At 43.1% G+C, this 25,588-nt stretch overlaps 1 protein-coding gene across 4 annotated transcripts in view; it reads right to left on the bottom strand.

Annotated features, from left to right (window-relative positions):
• The window catches only part of ADGRF5 (adhesion G protein-coupled receptor F5), a 104,555-nt gene that overhangs the window by 56,352 nt on the left and 22,615 nt on the right, over window positions 1–25,588 (bottom strand). For 3 of the 4 annotated variants that reach the window (XM_079780858.1, XM_079780856.1, XM_079780859.1), the window contains exon 2: window positions 2,496–2,621. In XM_079780858.1, the coding sequence (XP_079636984.1) occupies window positions 2,496–2,597 (102 nt within the window). In that variant the 5' untranslated portion in view covers window positions 2,598–2,621. Of the gene's footprint in view, window positions 1–2,495; window positions 2,622–18,493; window positions 18,785–25,588 lie in introns of those variants that run through there. The other variant, XM_079780857.1, reaches the window with a different exon arrangement.

Here is a 25,588-nt window from a genome sequence, read left to right as displayed (position 1 = left end):
TAGTGAGGGTCGGAGCTGGGCTTCAGACTCAGGGCTGAGGCCACAGTTGAGAGTGGACAGCCTTGCTGCTGAAAGTGTGCTCCCTGGGACAGGGGTAAGTGCAACTTGTCAGAAATGCAACATCCGGGGCCCCACCCCAGCCTTCCTGAGTTGAAATCTGCATTTTAAGAAGGTCCCAGGTGGATTCATGTGCACATTGAAGTTTGAGAAAGTACATCATCCACCTCAAAAGCCCACCACCCCTATTTGCACACCCATGTTTATAGCAGCTTTATTCACAATGACCAAGAGGTAAAAGCAACCCAAGTGTCCATTGATGGATACAGGAATAAAGAGAAGGTAGATATACATCAGTGGATCATTATTCGGTCTTAAGAAAGGAAGGAAATTCTGATGCATATTATCACATAGATACATTTTTAGAACATTATGCCAGGTGAAATAAGCCAGTCACCAAAAGACAAATACTGTGCAATTCCACTTATAGGAAGTGCTTAGAATAGTCAAAATTATAGAGACAGGAAGTAGAACAGTGGTTGCCAGGTGCTGAGGGAAGGAGACAATGGGGAGCTGCCATTTATAAGGTATAGATTTTCAGTTTTGCAAGATGAAAAAGTTCTGCAGATTGGTTGCATGACCATGTGAGTATATTTAACAGTACTGAAATACATACTTAAAAATTGTCAAAATGGTGAATTTTATTTCAAAAACTATAATTGTTTTTTAAAGCTCATCACTATGCATTTAACATGATAGAAGGCCAGCCATGGAAGCTGGGTGGCAGCTTAGAGCAGTGTAAGCTGATAAGAAGGTCTCAAGTCTCCTATGGAGGTCTTTGGCCTTTGGGCGGTATGAAGATATTATATCTTGAATGCAGATCTAGTGAGAAAGGGGGGGGGGGGGGTTGGAGGGAGGGGACCTTCCAGGAAGATCAAGTTCAAATTCTACTAGCAACACTTGGAGGCCAGGGGCTTATCGCCTGACAGCCTGTGCCACCAGGCAGATGGAGAGGCTTTGTTAGGGCGTCTGCAATGAGGGCCAACCTGGCACAATGGGAAGGCACTAGGACCCTGGAGCAGAGGTAAAGCTAACCCCATTGCTGTGAACCCCTCATGCTTTGGCTTTCTCCCCACGTGCCTGGGGTAACTAGAGCTCTGCACTGACCCTGTGAATCCACAGGAAATGTAAGCATCTCCCTCTGTACCATATGTGCGCACACTGCTGCACAAAATCGTCAGGGTCACACTCTGCACACAAAGTATACCGCCCAAGTCATGAGAGACATAAAAATAAAAAAATAAAAAGACAGAGAAAACCTAGGTGAAATGATGAAAGAAATGAAAACAGAAAATAGGAAATACATAAAGTCATAAAACAAAATCCTGAAAGTAGGACCAAGCATTTTAAATATGGTATTAATGTGAATAAGTTATACACACAATCAAAGTCAGGTTTACTCAGATTTGATTTACATGAAAAAAAAAAAGCCTTAAACACATGTTGTTTATAAAAGAACTATTAAAGCAAAGTGATATATTAAAAGCTAAACAAAAAATAAAGGACAAAGATCAGGCAAACACAATACAAAGACAGGATGGACAACGAATTAAAAGCATGGCAAAAAGAGATATCTCCAATGCTAAAATCAACCAATGAAGCCATAACAGACTAAATAGAGTAGCACTAAAATATCTTCTTAAAAAATCAGCAGAGAAAACAAACACTATAGTAGAAGAAATAATAATAGCAAACAGTGCTACAGTATTCAATATGTGCCAGGTACTGTTCTAAGGCAGCTTATAAATATCAACTAATTTAAGTCTCCCAGCAGTCATAGGAAATCAGTGCCATTATTATCTTTGTTTTATAGAGGAAGAAGCTGAAACACAGACAGAATTACATTAATCTCCTAAGATTCATAACCCCTAACATACTCTATCTCTGGTACATGGAGTAAGCTAAGGAAGGAATAACCCAATAATGTCCAAAAGAAAAAAAAAATAATAATAAGACAGCACTTATCACCCCTTTAGTTAAGAAAAACTCCCATTAACTTTCCAAAGACAAAACTACCTGGATAATTTGTCAACAAAAAGCTTGATGATATCTCTGCCCCTTCAGCTATCCCAGTCTGTGATGGTCACACACAATGAACACCCTTTGAAATGTGCTATAATCTGATGCTTAAGTTAAGATGAATCCTTTGAGAACACCCATTCTTTTCAATCCTCAAAATCTGCCTTACAGTCACTGTTGTCAGTTTCACAGAGTACAGCTTCAGGCCTAGGGGTGGCAGTTTAGTTAAAAAGGGAAGACTGGGGGATTTCACAGCAAGACAAGTTGTCACCCATGAGTAGATACACTACTGTCCATTTAGGTTTACCCCCACTTTCTCACAGACCCTAAAATTTTTTAAAGCCATTTCTGTCTGTGATATTCCCAGGATCTCAGAAAAATGTGACAAGGAAAAATACAGCAGACATGGATTTACTCACCAAAGGATGAACAACAGACTCTATATTCCAGGTCGCTGTGACTTGGGAAGAATAAATCACAAGGATCACGAAGCACAATGTGGTTCTCCCTGGATGTTTCATTTCTTCAAGTTTGAGTTGCTTTGCCTGAAATGGAAATGTGGTGGTTTAGAGAGAGAGCAAGTTATTTATAAAACATGGAGAGAACCTGCAAACCCTATCTCAAAGGTCACACTACAAAAGGACCTTTTCATCAGAGAAAGGAGGTACGTTAAGGTATCTACTCTTGAAAACAGCCTCTGCTCCAGACCCTTGGGCGAGGAAATGTGAGGCAGGATGCGGGTTGAGGAGGACGGGCAATGGTGCTTGTAAATAGGACAAAGGTGGCAGACTTTTGGGTACTTGTTTTTATACATGGTGAAGGAGAGAGATAAGGAACAAGAAAAGAGAAAGAGGAAAAAGAGGGAAAATAAGAAAAAGGGAAAGACTATTTAGTACGAAATAATTTTAACCTTGGGATCCAGTACACATAATATATGAACAAAAGGATTAGAGATTAATACTTAACCTTTGCTACATGCAACACTGATATTTTCAATTCTAGTCTATCCTTATTTTTTCTTTTAATTTAATTTTTTATTAAATTGACTTCATGACCCATAGTATGGAAAATCCTAGAATTAAACCATAAAATGATAAGTTGCATTTTATAGTCTCATAGTATGTAGTGTAGAATATTAACATTATAATATGCCCCATCCTATGTATTGATTTTTGTTGCCCCTTGCAAATTTTCTATTGCTTTTATTTTATTATTTGTTCTCTTCCTTATAATTTGATTTTATTATCATTTTTAAATTTATCTTTATTGTTAAAAGTACTGACCCCCCCCTCCACCTCACTCCCGCCCCCACCCCAGGCCTTCCCCAAACTATTGTCCATGGGCTATGCCTATGTATTGATTTTTGATAGTTATCTTTTTATAATGATGGTGATGAAAACAAAGTTTTTAGGTGACCAGATTACTTACTATGGCAATTAAAAAGTAGACTATCAGATGGAAGAATCCCAAATCTCATGGGTCTGGGGACCAGGAGAAACTGCCTTGTGGAAATTTTTTCCTTACTGACTTTCCTATGTCCATGTGTTCTGAAAAGAGCACTGGACTAAGGAATGGGTAGGGATTAGGATCCAGGATTACTATAAACTAGCTGTGTTTCCTTGAATAGGTCGGTTATCTGAGTCTCAGTTCCCCCATCTGTGATAGGGGGATAATTACACCTCCTCTAATTCTCTCACAGACTTTTCTGAGACTCAAATGCAACTAAAAGCCATGAAGAGCTCCAGGGCCGCAGTCTGCTGTGGTTTTCACCCTGACTGCTGGTGGAATCCAGAGGGCAACCATCAGGAAGGGCAGTCCTTGGCCCAGGCGCTGCAGAGAGTGCCAGGCGGCCGTGGCCAAGATAACACAGAAATGACTGCCAACACTTACATGCCGGAGAGAATTGTGTTTCAATCACCAGCTGCCAGCTGCCTCCTTTTCCTTTTCCCCAGTCGAAAAGAGGGAAGTGTAAGGCCTTGGTAAACTGACCCAATTGGCCAACCTGGCAATCAAATACATTTTTAAAATTCTGCAACTCGATGGTTTTTGGAAAATGCTTTGCAATTTGGGTTACAGGAACAGATATTTGAGATCAGATGCGCTGCTGATGGGAAATCATAGCAACTCATTGCTCAATTCTCTACCTGAGGTTTTTTCTCCTTTGTTGAAAGAATGTGGGCTTTTGTAGATAGTGGGCAGGCTGGTTCAGTGTGGTGATAGCAACTGTTCCCAGGATGAATGGAGTATGTAGGAGGCAACTCAAGTTTTTTCAGGCCCCAACTTAGTGTTGGCTGGTTCCATACTGAGGCAGTTAATCAGGGGATGAGACTTAATAAATGAATGGTTAATGAACCTCCCTTAATTTGCGACACCCATGGAGGGACTCAGGTATTAGAAGGACCCAAGCTGACTCCATATCTTTCCACCATTCTCCAATGTTGGCCTTTCGTTGAGTTAGGAAGAATTATAATGTCCCTAAGTGGCTACATCTTGTCCTTCTGTATAGGCCACCATCCACTACTGTCCACTGTCCCCATCTTCCCCAGCCTTCCCCAGGACAGCTCTTGACTAAATCAACATTGTTTACTTAAAGGAAGCATTTGGTGACAACAAAATCACAGGTCAATAGAAACAGAGAAGTAGGGAGGACCCACTGTGGGGAGGGGGTTCCCTGGATGCAGAAGAGTGATGACCACTGTGTGCAGTCATCAGTCACACAGCGCAGGTGAGGGGTTCGCCACCTGCAAGGAGAATGCCACCCCTTTGAGAGAGAGGTAATTTCAAAATATGTGACAACCAGTATGTCATGGGCCTGACCAATCAGAGCAGTGATACTGGCTGAAGATCAGGTCAGCTTTTGAGGTTGCTACTACATGTGGGGGGAAACCTGAGATGCACTTGTCTTACCTAGCCCTCCAGCTCAGAGCTATTCTTGTCTGTGAGAAAGGCAGTAGATCTTTCACTTGGCTAATGGAGGCAAAAATCCAAATTTATCCAGCGAAAAGTGAAGAGCATTATCGCACATTCACGGCAATGTGTCTTCGGTAGCGCTCCCTTAGTCATAAATCCCCTAGAGGTTCTTGTTTACTCCAAATTCCTGGAGTTAAGGACAGATAACCACTAAGAGATACAGAGACGAACAGCAAGAGAGAGAAAATGATCTGATATCGCTCCCAATTTCTTTCTCTTTTAAAATGATAAGTCCTGAACATTCTGTACTAAAACTCAGCAACCTATGTGAGCCGGCTGTGTCTTAGAAAAAACTGGGAAATATGATCTAACCCTATGGTGATGACCAACTTCCTGGCCTCCTCTGACTCTATTTTCCTGTCCCTGGAGTTAGGGAGAGGGGAGTCAAGCACCCTGACATCAGATGCCAGGAATAGTGGTCGGGATTCTCGGCAGCCGGCATTGGGAGGATGAGGGTCTGGTTCCGTGGAGCATTCTCTAAGGACGTTCTCCTGCAGCAGCTGTCATTGTGAAATGGGCCTGAAACACGCCAGGAAACCGTTCCCCCAAAGCTTTGAAACCGCCAGTGCTTAAGATCAACTGCTCTTTTGGAAACGCTTCATCAGCCTGGACCTACCCAGACTTGGAGTAGGAAGAGGAGTAAATGGGTTTGTGTACTTTGTAAGTTCAAAGCCTGTTCACAAAATGATCACATCTGTGAGCTCATCATCAAATTGTGACTCCAAGCTATTTCTAAATAGGGCAGTAGTGGGATTCTTCCTGGTAATGATTTACTTCCTAAGCTCTACACAGCTCTGCCTTCTGGGCTCGCCTGCAATCCTTGGCCCCTCTCCCTGGGGAGTCCAGTCTTGTTACTCTCCTCTTGGGAACTAGGAAGGTAAGAGGGGAAAGAGAGCCCATGTTTGATCAGCCTCTGTCATGTGCCTCCCCAACCCCCACCCCCCGCTTCCTCCAGCCCAGGGCTCTGCTCCTAGCTCCAGCCCAGCACATGGACCCTCCTCGAGCCTTGCCAGGTACCACCACCCTGGAAGGAAGTTTCCTGGAGCATTTTTGTAGCATCTGCGTCAGTGGTTTTTATCCCTGGCTGTGCATCAGAACCAACACCTAGGGAGTTTCTTTTGTTTGTTGTTTCAATATCATCCCAGAGCAATTAAATCAGAATTTCTGGGGGATGGGAGCTGAGAGTCTGTGTCTACCCCACCTGCTTCTGATACATGAGATCTCCAGATCCATATCGTCAACATTCCATTGCTCTTTCTACATTTCCCTGGACACCCCTGGTCCTTCCCATCACCAACAGATAGCTCTCCCTCTACTAAAGAATCTATGTAGAAACAGAATCTTCAGGGGGATGCGTTTAAGAGGCAATCAATCAGCACTGGATGAATGAATGGATGAATGGATGCAATCCAATAGCCTATATGAGATATATAACAGAAGCCACCAGTGGCTCATGGGACTGGTAACCATCACCCTTTGGGCTGTTTTGTGCCCTTTGAAATGGAGACAGCTGCCTCTGCTTATGCTGCTCTCTGCCTGAAATCCTCTTTTGTGAGCTTGTGTTCTATATCTCAAATAGCGTCAAATGTGTTGGGCACTTCTGGACCAACAAATACAGGCTACTTTTTATTGGCCCAAAATTGTGCTGTGCATTCACAAATTGAAATGACTCTTGGTCCTTGCCCCCGAGAAGCTCTCAATCTTGTTGGAACGACATGAAACATACAGTTAAAGAAATATAAACTAAAAGGAAGCAAGCTTGAAAGATACACTTTTACTAAATGCCTACTATATATCAGGCACAGTGCTAAGTACAATAAATATGTCAACTCATTTATTTATCTCTCCCAATAACTCTGTGAGGTAGGCATTTTAATCCTAACCCAGAGATGAGAAAATATTAAAGGCCCAGACAGGTTACAGAACCTACCCAGGCCCCCCAGCTAGTAGGTAGCAGAGTCAGATCTGCACCCAAGTTGGCCTATGACCAAAGTGACTTATAGTGTACAAGTGATAAGCATGACAGGAGTTGAGGACAGGGGGACATTGGATGAGCTTTGGAGTGACCAGGGTCACTAGTCAGACCCTGAAGGATGGGCAATACTTCAATGTCTAATGGAGAAAGAAAGAATTTCAGGCAGAAAAGGAGCTGCAGAAGCAGCTCTGTTTCAAAGGGAACAAAACATCCCAATGGGTGGTGTTCAGCAGTCTCGTGAGCCACTTGTGCACGTTCCCTTGAGCAGCTTGTGACATGGGCTCAGCGTGGTCCTCAGGAGGACATTCTTCTCCTGAGCAGAGCAATTGCAGCTCTAACTTGGAAAGAGAATGAATTTGATGGCCCTGGGCTCAGGTGATTCCCTCCTTCCTGTAGTGGAAAGAACAGCAGCTTAGACGCCAAACAGGCTTGTGTTCTGATTTCAGCTCCACCACTTAATAACTAGGGTCCAGACATTTAACCCCACTGAGCCTCAGTTTCCTGGCGTGAATGATGAAAGTTTCCTGACGTGAATGACGAGGGTCACAGTACCCATTTTGCATAATTGTCATAAAGATTAGAGATCATGCCCAGGAAGCACAAAAGGGCTTGGTCATAGTTGGAATGTGAAATGGGCTGAGTTGTGTCCCTCCAAAATTGATGTGTTGAAATCCTAAATCCCAATGCCCCAGAATGTGACCTTCTGTAGAGACAGAGTCTTTAAAGAGGTAATTAACTAAAATGAGGTCATTAGGGTGGACCCTAATCCAATATGACTAGTGACCTTATAAGAGGAGATTTGACACAGATAAATACAGAGGAAGGACCATGTGAACACATCAGAGGAAGATGGCCATCTACGAGCCAAGGAGAGAGGCCTCTGAAGAAATCAACCCTGCCAACACCTTGATTTTAGAATTCTAAGCTCCAGAATGGTGTGAAAATTAATTTAAGCCACATAGTCTAGCAAACTCATATAAAATTTTTTAAATTACCTCTTTTAATTTTTTATCTTTTAAAAACGCTAAACATGGGGGGTGAGGGGATGTTTGGTGAGCTTTGGAGTGACCACGGTCACTTACTCTGGTCTGTTGCTTAACATTTATTGTTTATTCTGGATATGTTTTATGAAAATTGAAAAATGAATTCTTGATATGTCTGGTCAGAGCATAAAAACATACCATCAGAATTGGAAGACAAGTTAGAATTCATCTCTAGTTCAAGTTTCCCAACTACCTGACACACACACTTTAGTTTTTTAGATGAGAAAACTAAGGCCTAGCAAGATCTTTGTGTCTCAAATGCAACTGGGGGTTGAATCAGTCAGAACTCAAGAGATCAACCAAGGATTCTTAAAATTCTAGACCAGTGATGGGCAACCTTTTGAGCTTGGTGTGTCAAACTTCGCCAAAAAACTGAGCATAACTCGGGTAGTGTGTCACTTTGAGGAAAAAACATTATTTCGCAAATGTTTCATCCTCAGGAGCAGCAAATGTTTCATCCTCGGCATGCGGCCGCCTCAGCGGCCGCGTGTCATCAGAAATGGCTACGCGTGTCAGTGCTGACACGCGTGTCATAGGTTCGCCATCACTGTTCTAGACAATACTATTATTCTAGAGTCAGGCAAGCTATTTATAATAGAATTGTGGATAGTAACTGTTGGTGATGATGATGATGATGATGATGATCCCTATCATTTACTGGGAGCTCACTATGCTCCAGGCATGGTGCTCAGCTCTCTCCAAGGCTTATGTCATTTAACCCTCTCAGCGATCCTATGGTACCACTAAATCATCACTACTTTTCAGATATGAAAATGGAAGGTTAGAAGAAAGAATAACTCTACAAGGCTACATAGCTGATATGTGGTAGTGGCAAAATTAAAAAGCAAGCAGTCTATGCTACTGGGGATAGGTATCATTTGGGCTATGAGGTCTTCCTGGTGGTATAGCAATAAGAATAAATGGAAAACTTTCTCTATATGGACACTAGACCAGGCAACTGGAAACATGAGTTCTAGCCCCACTTTGCCACTAATTAACTGTGTGACTTAGGGCAAGTCACTTTGCCTCTCTGAGTCTGTTTTGTTACCTACAAATCCAGGGAGTTAACTGCACTCAATGATTTCAAAATTGGGGTATAAGAGTTGGCCTCTGAAGGCCCTATTACTGTTCAAAGAGTCTAAAATTCCTTATAATTTTTCAAATCCAGTGTAACCTCACTTAGGCTTCTGAATCTAATCATAGCTATCTATTATATTTATCCAACCACCTTTGACAACCTACCTCTGACTACACGGTCCAGGCCTTCACTGCCTGTCATGCACACCATTGCAGTGGCTTCCATTCCTTTCCTCTCTGCCCCATTGTCTACATGGGCACAAGGTTGATTTTCCAGATCTCCTTTTACCTTCTATTTAGCTCCCCATTGCCTTCAGAATAAAGACAATCACTTTCACTCATATCAAGGCCCTCCATGGCCTGAATTTTATTTTTCAGAGCTGGTATATTTAAAAAGCATCTATCATATTTTAATTACTGAAGCTGGTTGCTTTTCCATAATTTAAAATAGTGCAAGAGATGTTCAAGTGTTCATGCAAAGTAAAATTACAAAAACTAATACTTGAGAATTAATTTGGGTCATAGTGGGGGTAGTAATTATTATTGTCAAAGTATTTCTCAGTGTTTGGCAAAAACAAAATAATTCTGACATTTATATGATTTGTTAATCTCTACTTTTCCCTTCTCCTTAGCCCCAGAATAATCACTGCATACTCAAATTCTATCCACTCTTCAATGTCCAGGCAATAGATCCCATGATCTGCTCAGCTATAAACAGTACCCACTTCCTCTAAGCACCCACTTTATCTAGGCTCTCACCCTTCCTCCTCACATTATATTTATTGTTGTAAAGTATTATATGAAGCAAGTCTATTTATCCACTCATCCAAGTATTCACTGGACAAATATTTATAAAATCCTACTAAGTGCCAAGGTGCTTTGCTAAGTGCATGAGGAATAGCAGAAAACCGGAGAATGGTCCCTGTCCCCATGAAACTTAGAGTCTAATGAAGTAGATGAGCTTTATTAAAGACCAGAGAGCCACACTATAGATTACTCAGTTTATTGTTTAATTATGACTGTGAAAGTGCTACCAAGAAAGATAATCATAATACTAATATTTGCTTAGCATTCACTATGTACTAGACACTGATCTGAGCACTGACTGTGTGAAATTTTAATATATATATATATATATATATATATATATATATATATATATATTATTGATTTCAGAGAGGAAGGGAGAGGGAGAGAGAGATAGAAACATCAATGATGAGAATCATTGATCGGCTGCCTCCTACACGCCCCCACTGGGGACTGAGCCCACAATCCGGGCATGAGCCCTTGACCAGAATTGAACGTGGGAAACTTTAGTCCACAGGCTGATGCTCTATCAACTGAGCCAAACTAGCTAGGGCAAAATTTTTAATCCTCACAACAATTCCTAGAAGTGATTCTAGGATAATATCTAATTTATAGTATGATGTCAAATTAACTGAGCCACAGAGTGGTTAACTTGCCCTAAATTGCACAGCTGGTAAGGGGCAAAGCCAGAATTTGAACCTTGGAAGTTTAACTCCAGAGGCCATCATTTTAACCTCTGTGCTGAACCGTCTAACAATCCTATTAAGAGAAGAATATGACCCAGCCTTGGGAATTTGTGGAAGGTATCCCAGTCTTTAATTGAGCTGAAATCTGAAACATGAGTTGGAGTGAGCTAAAAACAAAAGGGGTGGTTGGAGGGAGAAGAGGGAGAAGATTCTAGGCAGAAAGAAGATCATGTGCAAAGGCTCTGCAGTGGGAAAACACGTGGCACAATCAAGTTGCTGTAAGCAGGTCAGAGTGGCTGGGACTCCAAAAGGAAGCAGAGTATTGTATGAGATGGGACCGGTAAGGTGAGCCAAAGCCAAGCCTTGTCATTGTAATCACAGGAGTGGGTAAGATTGATTAGGAAGACAGTAGAGAGAGTAGAGAAGAAGACCTACAACCAAGGCCCACAGAATTTCAACCATCAAAGGTCTGTTCAAGGAAGATGATTGAGTCAGGATGTTTGGGAATGAGAGACCATAGAGGCAGGAGGGAAACAAGGCTAGAAGAAAGGCTGGAACCAGGGAAGGTCAAGTTTTCAAGGAGCAGAGTGTGGTCGACAATGTCTGACAGTGCTGAGAGGTCTGAAGGGGAGGACTGAGACTGCCCATTGGATTTGGAGAGATACTATGTTCTTAGTAAGAAGGATCTCATTAGGGTAACGAGGGAGGACATTATATTGGAAAAAGTTGCAGAGTGTAAGAGGTGAGAATTTGAAGGTGATGAGCACATAAAACTCAAGAAATCTGGTTGCAAGTTGGAAGAGAGAAAGAGTGAGGCTCATCCCAGATATAAACTGCTTAACCTTGATGCCACACAGTTATACGCATGGCTTTCCTTTTAGAGAAGAACTAACTGCATTGCATACTAGGACAATATCAAAAGAAGCCATGCCTCTTACTAAACCTTGGCCTGTGGCTGGCTAACTAGACAAGTTATTATATTCTTTGAAACAAGCCAAGGGCATATTTCCCTATGTTCAAGGGTATAGACGTATACTCAAGTGGCTATGTTTTAAACAGGTATTTCTGAATCAAAATAGAGATTAGTGGAGAGATTGCAAATAGATATGCACATATACCATTCTACTTCTATAGGATAATTTAAAGCAGAGTTTCCCTCAATGATGGATGGTAATACCAAATTTCAAGAGGATTTTCATTGCAAATTTTAGGGTGATTATTATTCTTTGCTCATCTCCATGAGGCATAGGGTTGCAATAAGGGACAGAGTGTCATCAATAGCCACCCTTCTGAATTGTAGACGTACAGATGAAAAATCCTCAAGTATAACTTTAAGAGCCTGCCTTCATAGCTCTGTATTTTCAACCGCAGAGGTAATAGACTTATCTTTGCGGACCTTATTTCATTAGATGATTCATCCCTCACACATGCAGAACTATAAGCTAAACATTTATTTAACACAAACCCGAAACACAATACCAATTAAAGACCTGCCTTGAAATGTTTTTTCTATTTCATTTTCCTTTGCCTTGAAATAAGGTCCTGCAGCAGCATTGTGTTGGGTGGCTCAGTGCTATCAGATTACAGAGGGACGTTTGTTTGTACACAATGGGGTCAAGTTTTCCAAAACACACCACACATGTGTGCAGCCTTGATAACCTTTTATCCTTCTGTCCTTGTTGTAAATCTCTGGAAGATTTTAACCTTTAAGCAGAGATTGCCATCTTTATGAAAACACTGAGTTCCTTACTCTGATCTTATCTCCTGTGTCTTGCTACTTTTCATTTACCATGGAGGGGTCTCCCTCAGCCCTGGCCAAACAATGCTGGGGTGCGTTCCAGTTGCCGCGGTGGGGAGCCTGTGGCTGGCTGCAGTGCTGCAGAGAGCATCAGAGGGCTTGGGTGTGAGGCCAAGCCTTACAGTTCGGTGGTTCTTTGTTAGATGAGATTCAAAATAATACTGGAGTATTTTCATAATAATCATAATGAACCATCAGAGCTGTCTCTGTGCAGGAGCAGAGGCCTGGGGCTAGACAGTGGAGAGGTCTGTGGGAGGGTCCATGGTGGCCGAAACGGAGGTGTGGAGGGAATCCTCCAGGCTCAGGGCAGGAGTTACTGCATGGTTTAAAATATCCCAACTGTTTAATAATTAGTAGGGCCATTTTAACTCTCTGTTTCTTCCTTTCACAGCCCTCGTCCGCTCCATGCCCCGAGACCAGGAGTTGGTACCCTTGACCACTGACTTCATGTCTCTGAAATTTTCATTTCGCTCTTAGGGATTTTGTTTGACTTTAAGAATGATGTGTGTGCACTACTCAAAATGAAAGAGGTACCCTGAGAAGTCATGGCCATTCCATGATTTCCTTCATCTGGACATTCTCACTTTAGTTTTCACTTCATTATAAGAGTATTTTATAAAGACAAACCCAATAGCATTCTTCACTAGTCCTCCTACTCCTGGTTTCTTATTGGTTTCTGACACCACGTAGCGCCTCCTCCTTCCCGGTGACCCCTTTTCCTCTCCTGAGTCTCATCGCTCCACTTTTTGCTCCTTTCCCTCCTCCTTCTGTGATTCTGTCCTCCTCATTCTACCCGTGCTTCACTGTGAACCTGCCAAAACCTCTCCTGGATCCGTGGCTTATCTCTCCTGACACCCTTTCTCTTAGGAACCTTGTCCACTACCACTGTTTTAATTAACAATTTTTGTGGCAATTCCCAAAACTGTATTTCCACCCGGATCTCTTTGCTAAGTAGTAGGAGCTTCTCTCCAACTGTGCTATTTCCAACTAAATCTAAATTCTACTCGTCTAACACTGAACACATCTCTTTCTCTCCCAATGCTGTCTGCTAACCCACCTCTGCTCAGATTTACCAATGGCTGACTTCTTCCCAGTTTCCTGGCTCACAATCCCCACAGGTGTCCTTAGACACAAGAATCGAGGGCACGACTGGGGGCACTAAGTCAAACCAGTCACTAAGTCCTGTTCATGACTCACTGCTGATGCTTGCTTTCCCTTGGCTACAACACTGGTTTGGACATTGTCATCTCACACCTGGATGACTGCAGGAATCTCCTCAATGGGCCCCCTCCCTCCTTTCTTCTCTGCCCTATAACCGATCATAGCACAGGCTGATTAATTTGTGTACAGCACTATTTTTCATAGATTGCTACTATACTACATTAAATCTCAAATGCCCAGAGAATATTTGAGCCAATTTACCTGGCAAGCATGATCACCACAACCTCATGTAAACCCAGATGTGCCACATTTTCCTCCATAGCACTCGGATACAGAGCAGGCTGACCTGCTCACAAGCTTATATTGTACCTTCCTTTTCAAAATATGCCATAAGTATTAATAATAACTATTGGTTGAATGGATTGCTATCTCTCAGCTTCTTCTATACTACTCTTGGCAACTGGACTGCTCTATTCCTCCTTTTTGAGCCTTACCTTACATATAATAATAATTACTATCATTTATCAAGCCCTTGCTCTGTGTCAGGCATTAGGCTCAGCACTGTGCATGCACTAAGCTCATTTAATTCTTCCAACCCTTTATTGTTAGAGCTACATTATCCCCACTTTACAGGTGAAGAAACTGAGGTTTGGGTAAATGAAAGAACATATGCAGGTCACACAGTAAGTAGCTGAGTCTGCTGCCAAAGTCTGAACTCCTCACCTTTAGAGTATGCTGACTCTTTTCTTTCCCAGTGATACATCTTTCTCCGGAATATACTGCGTTTCCCTCCTCAGATACTCCTCTGCCCCTGCCATGCAGGTCTTTCTATAGAACTGTTGTGGATTTCCAGCACAGCATGGTAATGAGTGCATGGACTCAAGTCAGACTGTCTGAGCTGGAACCCTGATTCTTCTACTTACTAGCTGTGTGTGTCTCAGGCACCTTACTTAGAATTGTGTCCCCTTCTCTAAAAAACAGGGATTAGAATAGCAGCTGAGGTACAGGATGATTGGAATAACTAAATGAGTTCATCTTTATAGAGCAATGAGCACTGAGCACACTCAGTAATTAATGCCTGCTATTAAATTTTTCAATGCCTGAGCCTTTCCTCCCGTTAAGAGTATAAGCTTAAAGGAAAGGATTATTTGCCTTTTTAATTCTATAGCAAGTCTCGCCTATGGAGATTCCTGCACTCTATGCTGTGATTTAAAAATTTTTACTGTTGTATTACCTTTAAGAAACAGGCAATATTCTAACTATTTTAACCATCACAACCAGAGTCATACAATATGGGCTGAAATGCTGAGCTGGTAACTAACTCGTGAGTTCACAATGTACCTACAGCCAACACATACTTTTCACCCAACAAGCCTTTCTTGCAGCACCTATTCTGTGCCCAAATTCACAGGCACGGGGGGCGGGGGGAGACCTCAGAGAAGCTGAGAGGGGCCTCCCAGTGCCTTTATAGAGGAGGCAACAATTACACCGATGAACTTAAATTATATCAAGAAATGTCGAATGTCGGGGCAGAGAGGTTCTAGGGCCACATTTTATGATTCAAAAGCAGCCCTGATTTATTGTCTATCCATATTTAGGTCAATAGAGAAAGTGGCAGATCAGCAAAGCATAATTAGTATTTCTTTTCCCCTTTTTCTTGGAATCAGGACAAAACGTGTTAAAGCGACACTGAGTAAAATCTATAACCTCCCACGGTCACTTGGCACTGGGAGAGCACATCCTGTTTACCTAGAACATTTCATCTGATTTTGTAAAATCTGCAAGTCACAGGAGCCACAGTATCTGCAGTGAAGTCAGGGGGGCTGTTCCAATCTAAACGCGAAAGGCAGGGCGCTGGCAGGGAGCTGGGAAACTCCTCACTCTCACAGGCAGCTGTGAGGGGGGTCTGCTCCTCGCAGCAGCAGCAGCAGCAGCAGCAGCAGCCAGAACCCTCTACATCAGTGGTTCTCAACCTTTCTAATGCCGCGACCCTTTAATACAGTTCCTCATGTTGTGGTGACCCCCAACCATAAAATTATTTCCGTTGCTACTTCATAACAGTAATTTTGCTACTGTTATGAATCTTAATGTAAATATCTGTGTTTTCCGATGGTCTTAGGCAACCCTGCTAGCAACCCACAGGTTGAGAACCACTGCTCTAGAGCCTAAGACCATCAGAAACCACAGATATTTACGATTCATTAACAGTAGCAAAATTACAATTATGAAGTAGCAACGGAAATAATTTTATGGTTGGGGGTCACCACAACATGAGGAACTGTATTAAAGGATCGCGGCATTAGAAAGGTTGAGAACCACTGCTCTACATGATGCTCTCAGCGGCGGACACTTCTGGCCCAACTTTCAGGCACAGGAACGGAACGGGGGTTGCTTTTGCTTTCCGGGTTAGCCATTTTCTCTCCTACAGTTAGGACTCAGGGGTTCTCAACCCTAGCTGTGTAAATGAATCGCTTCAGAGAGTAAAATACATAATAATTCCATTCCCATGCCCATGCCCTTTCCCCAGAGATTCTGATTCGGTTGCTCCTAGGAGGTGTCGGGGCATTGTTCTTTTTGGCGGGTGAGGTGGGGGGGCGGTTAGGTTTCTGCAGAGATACAACTAGATAGCAGGTGTTAAAATTGGCTCAAACCTGGACCAGGCAATAGCTGATCTAGTTACAGATTCCCAGCAAAACTGGAGTCCGTGTTGCTACAAAGCTGCCAGAATTCTATCACTTTAATTCTCTGTCCCACCTGACTTTTATTCTCATATCACTGACCAAAGCCAGGCAGCTGGGTTTCTTCTCATCTCAGGGCCCCCAGAAAGATTCCTTGTATGTTCCTGGGCAAACAGCCTCTGAACATCTCTTTTTTTATTCCATAAAATGGGAACAAGATACCTGCTTCACCTGTGACATGGTGAGGGAAGGGGAAGTCTCGGTCTGGGCTGGATCTACGCAGTAAGGAGGAGTGATTAATCCTATTAGCCAGGAATGGGGAGAAGCACCAAGGCAGAAAGGTTAAGAAGGCAGCACCAATTGTCCAAAATCAGCAGGGCCAATGACCCTCGAGTTTGGAGTGGAGAAACATTGATAAGGACAAGAAAATACCCAATAGCAACTGTAAGTATTTTGCAATTATTCTTGGATTTGACATTGCTTATTTGTACTTTCTTTCCATGAGCCACATGGGCTTGCTAACAGTGACTGTTTTTCTTAATTCACTTGTCTCATAACAATGTAAGGGGCAAAAGAGGGATCAATAGCCACCTTTTTTTTTTTTTTTTTATAGAAGGCTGAAAGAGATAAACATAAACCCCTGTTAAACACAGGTATTATCCATGAAATGAAAAATTGAGTCTCTCCCACACTCACCTATATTCCCCAAGCCAACCATGTAATCTAGGGGTCTATCTCTTCTCCAGTTAATTTTCCTTTCTTTTCTTTTTTTCCCCTTTCATTGCCAGAACAAGGCCGCCTTTGATAGTCTTCAAGAGAAAAACCTAAACCTCAAGTTTGCAAATCTAGAGTTTAACCCATGGGAAGTTGTTTTTAATATCATTAATTGCTAAAGCCAAAGCCAACACAAAAATAATAATGGTAAAAATGAGTAAAACTCTTTCAAACTTTTTTAAGTGTTAAAAGAGTTGTTCATACTCCCCATGTATTATTTTATGTTTCCAGTGGGAAGATATTTTTAAGGATCAATACATGAGTTTGACAATGAAAATTTACTGTTCTGTGTGCCCTGGCTTGTCCTAAGAGTTAGGAAGGGAGAAAATAAGTCATTTAACTAGTAAGGTACACAGCAAACTATTGATGATCTAATTCAGGGGAAGGGAAGAAACAATGCATCTTGGGGGGTTGGGGATATTCTGCTGCAGTACAAATATTCATGTATTAGGTGTATAATTCAAAACAAATGACCAAAACTTTCATGTCAGGAAAAACTGAGCTGCAGTAGTGGCGTGGCCTGGCTTTCTACAGTGTATAAGGAAACAAGGTTCAAGCAACCACACATCAGAGAACTTTTCCTCCCTTCTCGAATGCTCCAGGCAAATCTGCCAGCTCTTAATCCCAGCACTCTGCCTGACTTCCTTCCCAGGGCTGCCTGCAAACTCCTGTCCCACCAGTCAGTGGGTGGGAGGTAGCGCTTACTCTTAACATTTCAGAGATCACCCTTGTCCGGACTGAGCTGACAGAGTGTCCGTGCTCTGGCTACACGCGGCTGCAGCTGTCGCCTTGGTCAGCACAACCACAAGATGGCTGCCCAGCCATGGAAACGCTCAGTACTGATTCATTAATGACCTGGTCTTTACGGTATTTTCTGGTGCAGAGACAGGAAAATTAATTAACCAAAAAAAAAGGTGACAGGGAAGAGAATTCCATTATAGAGAAAATCCTGAAAAGATCCCAGCTAATTGTCTGATACTCAGTCTCCCTAAGCGCAGTCTCAACTTAATCGACAGGCTGCACAATGCTCTTGACTACACATGCTTTACACTCCCAACATACATGCCACAGCTATGCATTACCTACATACATGCCACAGCTGCACATACCCAACGTACATGCCACAGCTGCACATATCCAGCATACATGCCACAGCTGTACATATCCAACATACATGCCACAGCTGCACATATCCAACGTACATGCTACAGCTGTACATATCCAACATATATGCCACAGCTGCACATATCCAACATATATGCCACAGATGCACATATTCAATATATATGCCATAGCTGTACATATCCAACATACATGTCACAGCTGCACATAGCCTACAAAAGAGAAAATCAGGCAAAGAGATTCATACTGGAAGATGCCTTAAGAGGAGTGTCGCTGAGGTCTTGCTGCAAAGAGAGACAGACCCCAGGAGGAGAAATGCCTGTTACCTGTCCAGCACTGAAGTCCCCAGACCCGCTCCTGCTGCACCAGATGCCTCAACGCTTCCCGGTTTCCACTAGGAGGCCATTTGCCCTTCGGTCTCCTCGAAGGCCTCACGGCTGAAGAAAGAGCCGAACAGGACTCATTGCGAGGCTCAGGCAGCTGCCTCCAAGCTCGGCGTCCCTCCTGCCGATGCCTCCCTTCCCTGTGCTCCGAGCCTCACAGAGCCATTCCACAGAGCCTGCTGCTGTTTCAAAAACAAGAAGTGATTTCCTGGTCCCCTTCCCCGGATGGCGTGCGCGATTTCCCTCACGCCCATGGGAAGTCCTTCAGATCCTTCTTATCTGGAAACCTCACCACTGAGTGGCCGGACTTGTTTGGCCAATGCCCCTAGCTCTTGTTTTCCTTTCTCCAAAGAAAAAAAATCAGAAAACTGAAACCAAAGCAAACCCGAATGGGTTGGAGCTAATGACGGGTGTAGGATGCCCTGGTTTAAACCTCGGAAAGATGTTCACTGTGATTTCAGAGGAGAAAGAAAATGAAAATCATCGATGATTTCCTTTCCCAGCAGTGCCTAAAAGTTAGAGAATGAGAAGACCTAAAGAAGTTCAGTCCCCTCCCAGGGCTTCAGGGTCAGGAACTTCCAATATGCTGCAAGAAGGGACAGCTGGTTCTTCCAGATTTCCAGGGAAGCTCTACGAAAATGTGTGCATCAAAGTTTAAACTCTGACACTTCAAATATTATTTTGATAACATTACTATACAAAGATAAGAAGATCCATGGAAAAGGGCCAGTTGGCTGGCTGTAGTCAGGTTGTTGGGTTTAAAGATGAATTCTAATCAGTTTTTGATCTGGAAGTGACCTACCCATCCTGATTTTACAAGTGAGACAAATGAGGCCCAAGGGGAAACGAGGACTTGCCCAAGGTCCAATCAGGGTAATAGATTATCACCCACCCATATTCAACTTTAGCATGGGGAATGCTGCTTAGCTGCCTGCCCATGAGCCTTGTGCACAGATGGCTTGCTGAATGAGGCCTGGCCTGGAGCAGGGAATTTGCATTGCAAGTAAGTGCTCCAGGTGAGCCTGATGCAGGTAATTCCCAGACTGTAGGTAGAGAAACCACTGTAGTGTTAAAGCAAGGACACTGGAATCAGACTGTAGAGAGTCAAGCCATAGTCCTCACCAAGACTCAGTTTTATTATGTACGCAAGTGGGTAATAATACTGCTGAGCACCAGTGAGAGCCTGAGATAGAGGAGGAGCTCAAGAACTGTCTATTACTATCTGGAGACCTGGGATCCAGTCCTCTAGGCTCATACGTCTTCCCTGCTGTACACCGTCTGTCACCCCCTCGCCTTGCCTGTCTTCCCTTCTGGCTGTCAGCCACCACCAAAGGAACTCAGGCTTGAAACAAAAGTTAAGTATTTCGAGAAAAGGAGGATGAACCTTCGAAATATCATTCCTTTATTTCTTGGCACTGATTCTCAATTGTATTCTCCAGCCTACTCCCTGCAGCACTGGGAGGGAGACTATGGTGGCTGTCCACCCACAGCTGACCCTCTTTGCTGAGGAACTCACGCATAACTAGTAGGTGAGCTCAGGGGGTGAACAGAGATTGGTCTAAGCAAGGTGACCTCATTCTCCTTGGGGGCACTGAGGTAAGCTTGGATATGTGGCTGATCGTGGTATCACATTTACCTCTGCATTTACTGTTAGTGGCACAATAAAGGTTCTTGTTGGTATTCCGGTTTCAATTGGGTTTTCTGTTATTTGTAGCTAAAATCCATTATAATAAAGTGGTGAATCACTATAAAAAAATAAATCTTTTGATTCCATATAAAATACTACCTTTGGCCTAAATAAAATGGAGAAAATCAAAATGTATACAGAGCCAAATGACTTAAATCATATTCTAAAATATTCCAAATCAACTTCTTATGCTAAATATGTGTGGCGTTGACTTGTTCTATAGAAATGGACTAAAATATTCCAGATTCTTTTTTACACTAAAAATCCTTAATATTAAGTGTAAGTCCTGGAAAAGCACTTGGGTCTTAAAAACCCAGAATAGCCAGAACTTAAGAGTAGCCCTGTGGACGAAAGGAGCCACATGCTAACCTGACAAGCTCAGGGGAGGCCTGCGTGGCAGTCTTGCAAACTCAGAGACCTGGAATAACCACAAAGGATGGTTTGAAAATTAAATATTTAACTACAAACAGGTTATGGTGGGCAGTCATTCCTAGGCTGCTATCTTCCCTGACAAAGATCAACTTGGATCTTCTTTCCTGAGCCCATTTGCCTTTTCGCCTCTAAGATAACATATCTGTGAGATGTCTGGGTAACTTGTAACTTCCTTCTTTTGCTGGAGCCCCTGGGGCACAACCAAATGTGGTAGGCGCCAGGACAGATGCCTCAAATTCCTTCATTATCCTGTTAATTGTTCCTGTACCCACCTAAGTATGTGTCCATCATTTTACTTTTTGTCCAATCCCAGGGGTTTCCCACCGTTTGACTTTATCCAATGAATTTCATGTAGCCCACCTATGTCCCTCCTTTGATGGCAATGTATAAATACAGATGTAACCCACCATTCTTCGGAGCATAATCTCAATTCGTTGAGGTTCTGCTTCCCGGCATATGTCGACAGTTTGGCTCAAATAAACTCACTAAAATTCTTTACAGGTTTCAATGGTTTTTTCGTTAACAGCCCAAAACTCCAGATCTGCCAAATAGCAGCTCCTCGGAAACTCAGATTACTGAATCTTTCTGGGCCTCAGTTTCCTTATCTGTAAAATAATATTACCTACTTCAGGGTTGTTGTCAAGATTAAATATACATAAAAATGCTTAGAACAGTGCGTGGCACATAGTGAGCACGTGTGTTAGCTACTGTTATTTTTGCAGAGAAGAAAATTCTGTTGTAACAATAGTAGCATATGGTTTGAGTATTGTCTTTGCCTTTGCTTTATGCTAGCTTTGCCTCAGGTGCAGCGTGGATTGATCAGCCCCTTCCAGATGCTTCCGAAATATATCCTATTGTCTCTGTCGTGAGATTTGGCTCCTTTGAGAGTAAGCTGAGTGGGTTGGTATAAATGTAGATACCTGATGGCAGCTGTGTTGGGGAAGAATGAAGAAAACGTAGGAGGACACTGGGCATGAACACGATGGGAAAGGACACAAAGAGAACTCAGCAGGCTGACAGGTTTGGGAAGTAAATGTCTGGGGGCAGAGTTCGCCTAGAGCTGGAGAAAGGGAGGCTGCAGACCTTGATATTTACAAAAAGGTGCACAATGTGGGGGCACTTGACTTGCACACTTCTTGCCTTAGCAAACACCTGCTGTCAGAGCGAGCTCCAGGTAAGGACTTCTTTTCCAACTGCTCTTTCTCCCCCCTCCGCTCCCCCCTCCCCCCGGCTTGCTTTGGGTTGCCAGTGGCAGTTGGCTCTCTGACATGGAAAGAGGCGTCGTCCAAGTGGCTGACCCGGCGCTTCCCCAAGGAGCAATTCCTCTCTCACCCACAGTCCGTTTGTTGCTAGGAACACTCTGTGCTTGTCACACTCACTTTACAATGAAAACAAAGACAAATAAAGAATGGAACCACCATATGGTCTCAGCTGCAACCCAGAATTAACTGCTGATGGGGAGACTTTGCCCCGTCGCAGCTACAGATGTGTGGTCTGTGACAGGAGCCCTGCCCTTCTCCTGCGTTTTAAGGTACTGAAGTTGGTGGCAAGTTAACCGCAGACTTCAACTGACGCAGCGGTGTAAGCAGAGTAACTAACTTTCTGGCTGTGTTATCTATGTTTGTGTTCGTATGAAGTGTCTCTTAGCACTTTGAGGGCCTAACCTCATTAGAGACAGAGCTATTTTCAGAGGTAGAGATGTCGGCACCAAGTAAGTGTGTATTTCTCAGCATGTTCCAGGCTGTTTCGCCCTTCTGCCCTTTCTCCTTCGTCACTCAGCTCACTTTTGGTGACTCTTTAAGCTACAGGTGTTATGTCTTCCAAAGACCCTCGTAGCCCTCCCAGCCTGGGCCAAGAGTTCCGTCTCCCTGGTCCCACACTACCAGGTGCGTCTTTTGCAGTCACCACACTGCATTCAGATGACTTTTCCTGCATTTACTGTGAGCTCCTTGATGGCAGGGACTAGTCTCATTTATTGTTTGCCCAGCTCCTAGCATAGTGCTGGCATATCGCAGCTCATGAACCAAAGCAGACAACATGAAACTGATCCGTCTCACTCCATTGCTGGTTCCCTCTCAGCATTACAATGCGCTGTGGCTCAGTCATTGGAACTCTTCTCTGTTGATGCTTATTCCCAGGTGATCTCCACGAGTTTCAGGATTTGAATCAGCGAATTTCAACCTTTTTCATCTCATGGCACACATAAACTAATTACTGAAGTTCTTCAATACACCATAAAATATTACATTTTTTGCCAATCTGATAAAAAAATATAGGTATAATTTTGATTCATTCACACCAGATGGCTATTGTTGTGTTGGCTGTTGTCATATTTCTTATTTGATAATCTAAGGGAAAAGAGGTCAGGTATTGCATGTTTTAAAAGTTCTTACAGCACACCGGTTGAAAATTGCTGGTTTAAATCCTTGGGCTGATGGCCTCCAAATGTGTATCTTTATCAGGGACATTTCACCTGAATTCCTGACCCTTATATCCAACTGCCTACTTAATATCCCCACTTAGATGCTGGATAGGATCTCATAGTGAACATGTCCAAAACTAAGCTTCTGAGTTTTCCCTCCCAAACTAACTATTCCAATAGTCTCTCCCATCTTAGTAAAGGGTATCTTCATCCTTCCAGTTAACTCAGACCAAAACCCTAAGAGTCATCCTTGAGTCTTCCCTTGCACACGTTATGTTTAATTTGCCATCAAGTCCTGTCAACTCTACCTTCAAAATACACGCATATTTAGGCAGCGCTTACCTCTTCCACTGCTATCATTCTCATTCAAGCCATCACTGTCTCTTGATTGGGTATTATTGCTTCTACTTGGTCTCCGTGCAAGACTGCAGTTAGATGGTCCTCATAAAACATAAGCTATATAATGTCCATCACCTATGCCCAACCCTCTGGCACTCCCATCTCACACAGTCAAGGTGAAAGTCCTTTCAATAGCCTGTAAGCCCTGCACACCCCATCAGCATCCCTGCTCCTCCCACCATTTATTTCCTCTTTTACTTCTCTTCCCCTCACTCACATTGCTCCAGCATGCCGACCTCCTTGTGAGCCAGATACAATTCCAGCTCAGAGTCTTCCTACTTTGCTCTTCTCTCTGGAATTATCTTTGTCGAGACACCCTCGTGTCTCTCTCCCCATTCCCTTCCCATCTTTGCCCAATCATTATTTTCTTAGTAAAGACTTAGCTGACTGCCATATTTCACATTTCAGCCCTCCCACTCCTATTTCCCTGATTATTTTTTCCATATTATATACCACCTCTAACATATGATAATGTACTTATTTATTTTGTTTATTGGCTGTCTCCACCTTCCATCCCCAACTAGAACGTAAGCTCTCTGAGGGCAGAGATGCCGGTTTCATTTACTAAAGAAGAGTATTTGGAAGTGTAACACACAAGCAAAGTTACCAATGCCACAGCATTAGCACATACATAGCAGAAGTATATGCAAAAGTAAACAACGCTTCACCTTTCGAAGCACCCTGACCTCCATGTATTGGCAGGTTAAGTCTTGGTTTGTTTTTTAATTCACAACAAGATGTTGGTAACCCTTTTGACTCAGTGTGGCCCAGGGTCAGCTCTTGTTTGGTATTTCTATTTCGCGGCCAGCAAAATTGCCCTCTGGCACTGACCTGTCCTTATGCAAGGAAGGAACCAAAAAATAATTGGTCAGGTTTATAGTATACAAATGGTCTTGTTCTTATCTTTTGTGTGTATACCTTGGCAGAGTCTCTGTTAATTGGAGTTGGTTGTACTTGTGCTCAGCTGCAGCCTCTCAAGTTTTATTTGTACTTGCTGTTACTGGACTCATTCCACCCATAGACAGAGCTATTACACCTTCTTTGTGTACATAACTTAAGATAATGGGGTTATTTTGCTATGAAAGATACCAAAGCTTCCATCTTTTGAACCCATTGGATACCGTTGACAGCCCCATTCTACTCACCTTCCTATGCTTCCAGGGATGGTCCCAGCTTCTGGCGGAAACCCAAAGCGCCTTCCAAGTGGAATTCTGCTTGTTTGTTTGAACGCCACTCCCAGCACTACCTTCCCTGCCTTTGCCCAAGAGAGTGAAGCACAGAGCCATTCCCAGCCTCCAGGTCCCACCTTTAGTTCTTACAGGTGACATGCCATCCACGCAGCAGATGTGCCTACTGATATATGTCATCCTCAGGCTGCAGCTGGGATGCATTTGATATCAGAGTTATTAATTGACAAAATGTGTCAATGATTTCTCCTTCTTCACTCCCTTCCATCAGTATTATGGAGAAAAGCAAGATATTTGAAGACATGGGCATTCCTTCTTGTCTTGGTCAGGGAAGAAATCTATTTAGAATGAAGCTGCATTTCCTCTAAAGGACAGGTGTTCTTCTGTCCATGAACTCTGGATAGTCACTCCTATTCCAACCTCTCTCCCTAATTGTTCATCCTGGTGCAGGTGCTCTGCACTGGCAGATGTTGTGTACCTCTGACAGTGAGTGTGGTCTGCAGGCATCTGGCAGATCCTAGTTTAGAGCCACCTCTCAGTTAGAGTCCATTGTTCTCTACTGTTTTCAGCTCCCTAGCATTTCCTTTGACTTCAAAAGAAAGGTCTCCCCGCCCTTCTTGCTGCCATTTCTGCTTCTTATTATAGAGGTAATTTCATCAGAATGTATCAAGTCAATTAGTGAGCAACTATGATACCAAAACCACTGGGCAAATATGAGCTGAAGAGTCATTCAGGCCAGGAGATATCAGAATCAAAGAGTTAAAGAAGGCCTCTACTCATTCATTCCAGCTACCTTGTGTTAGAGGGGAGTTGAGAGGCTTAACCAAGGTCACAACACCATTAGTGTCAGAGATAGAATTAGAATTTAGATCTTCTGTCTGTTTGGGCTGCCAGGTGGCCTTCTGGCTAAT

The sequence above is a fragment of the Cnephaeus nilssonii genome (genome assembly GCF_951640355.1).
Source record: "Cnephaeus nilssonii genome assembly, chromosome: 9".
Lineage (NCBI taxonomy): Eukaryota > Metazoa > Chordata > Mammalia > Chiroptera > Vespertilionidae > Cnephaeus > Cnephaeus nilssonii.
Note: the sequence above shows the minus strand (reverse complement) of the source record. Positions and strands in the feature narration are given on the sequence as shown.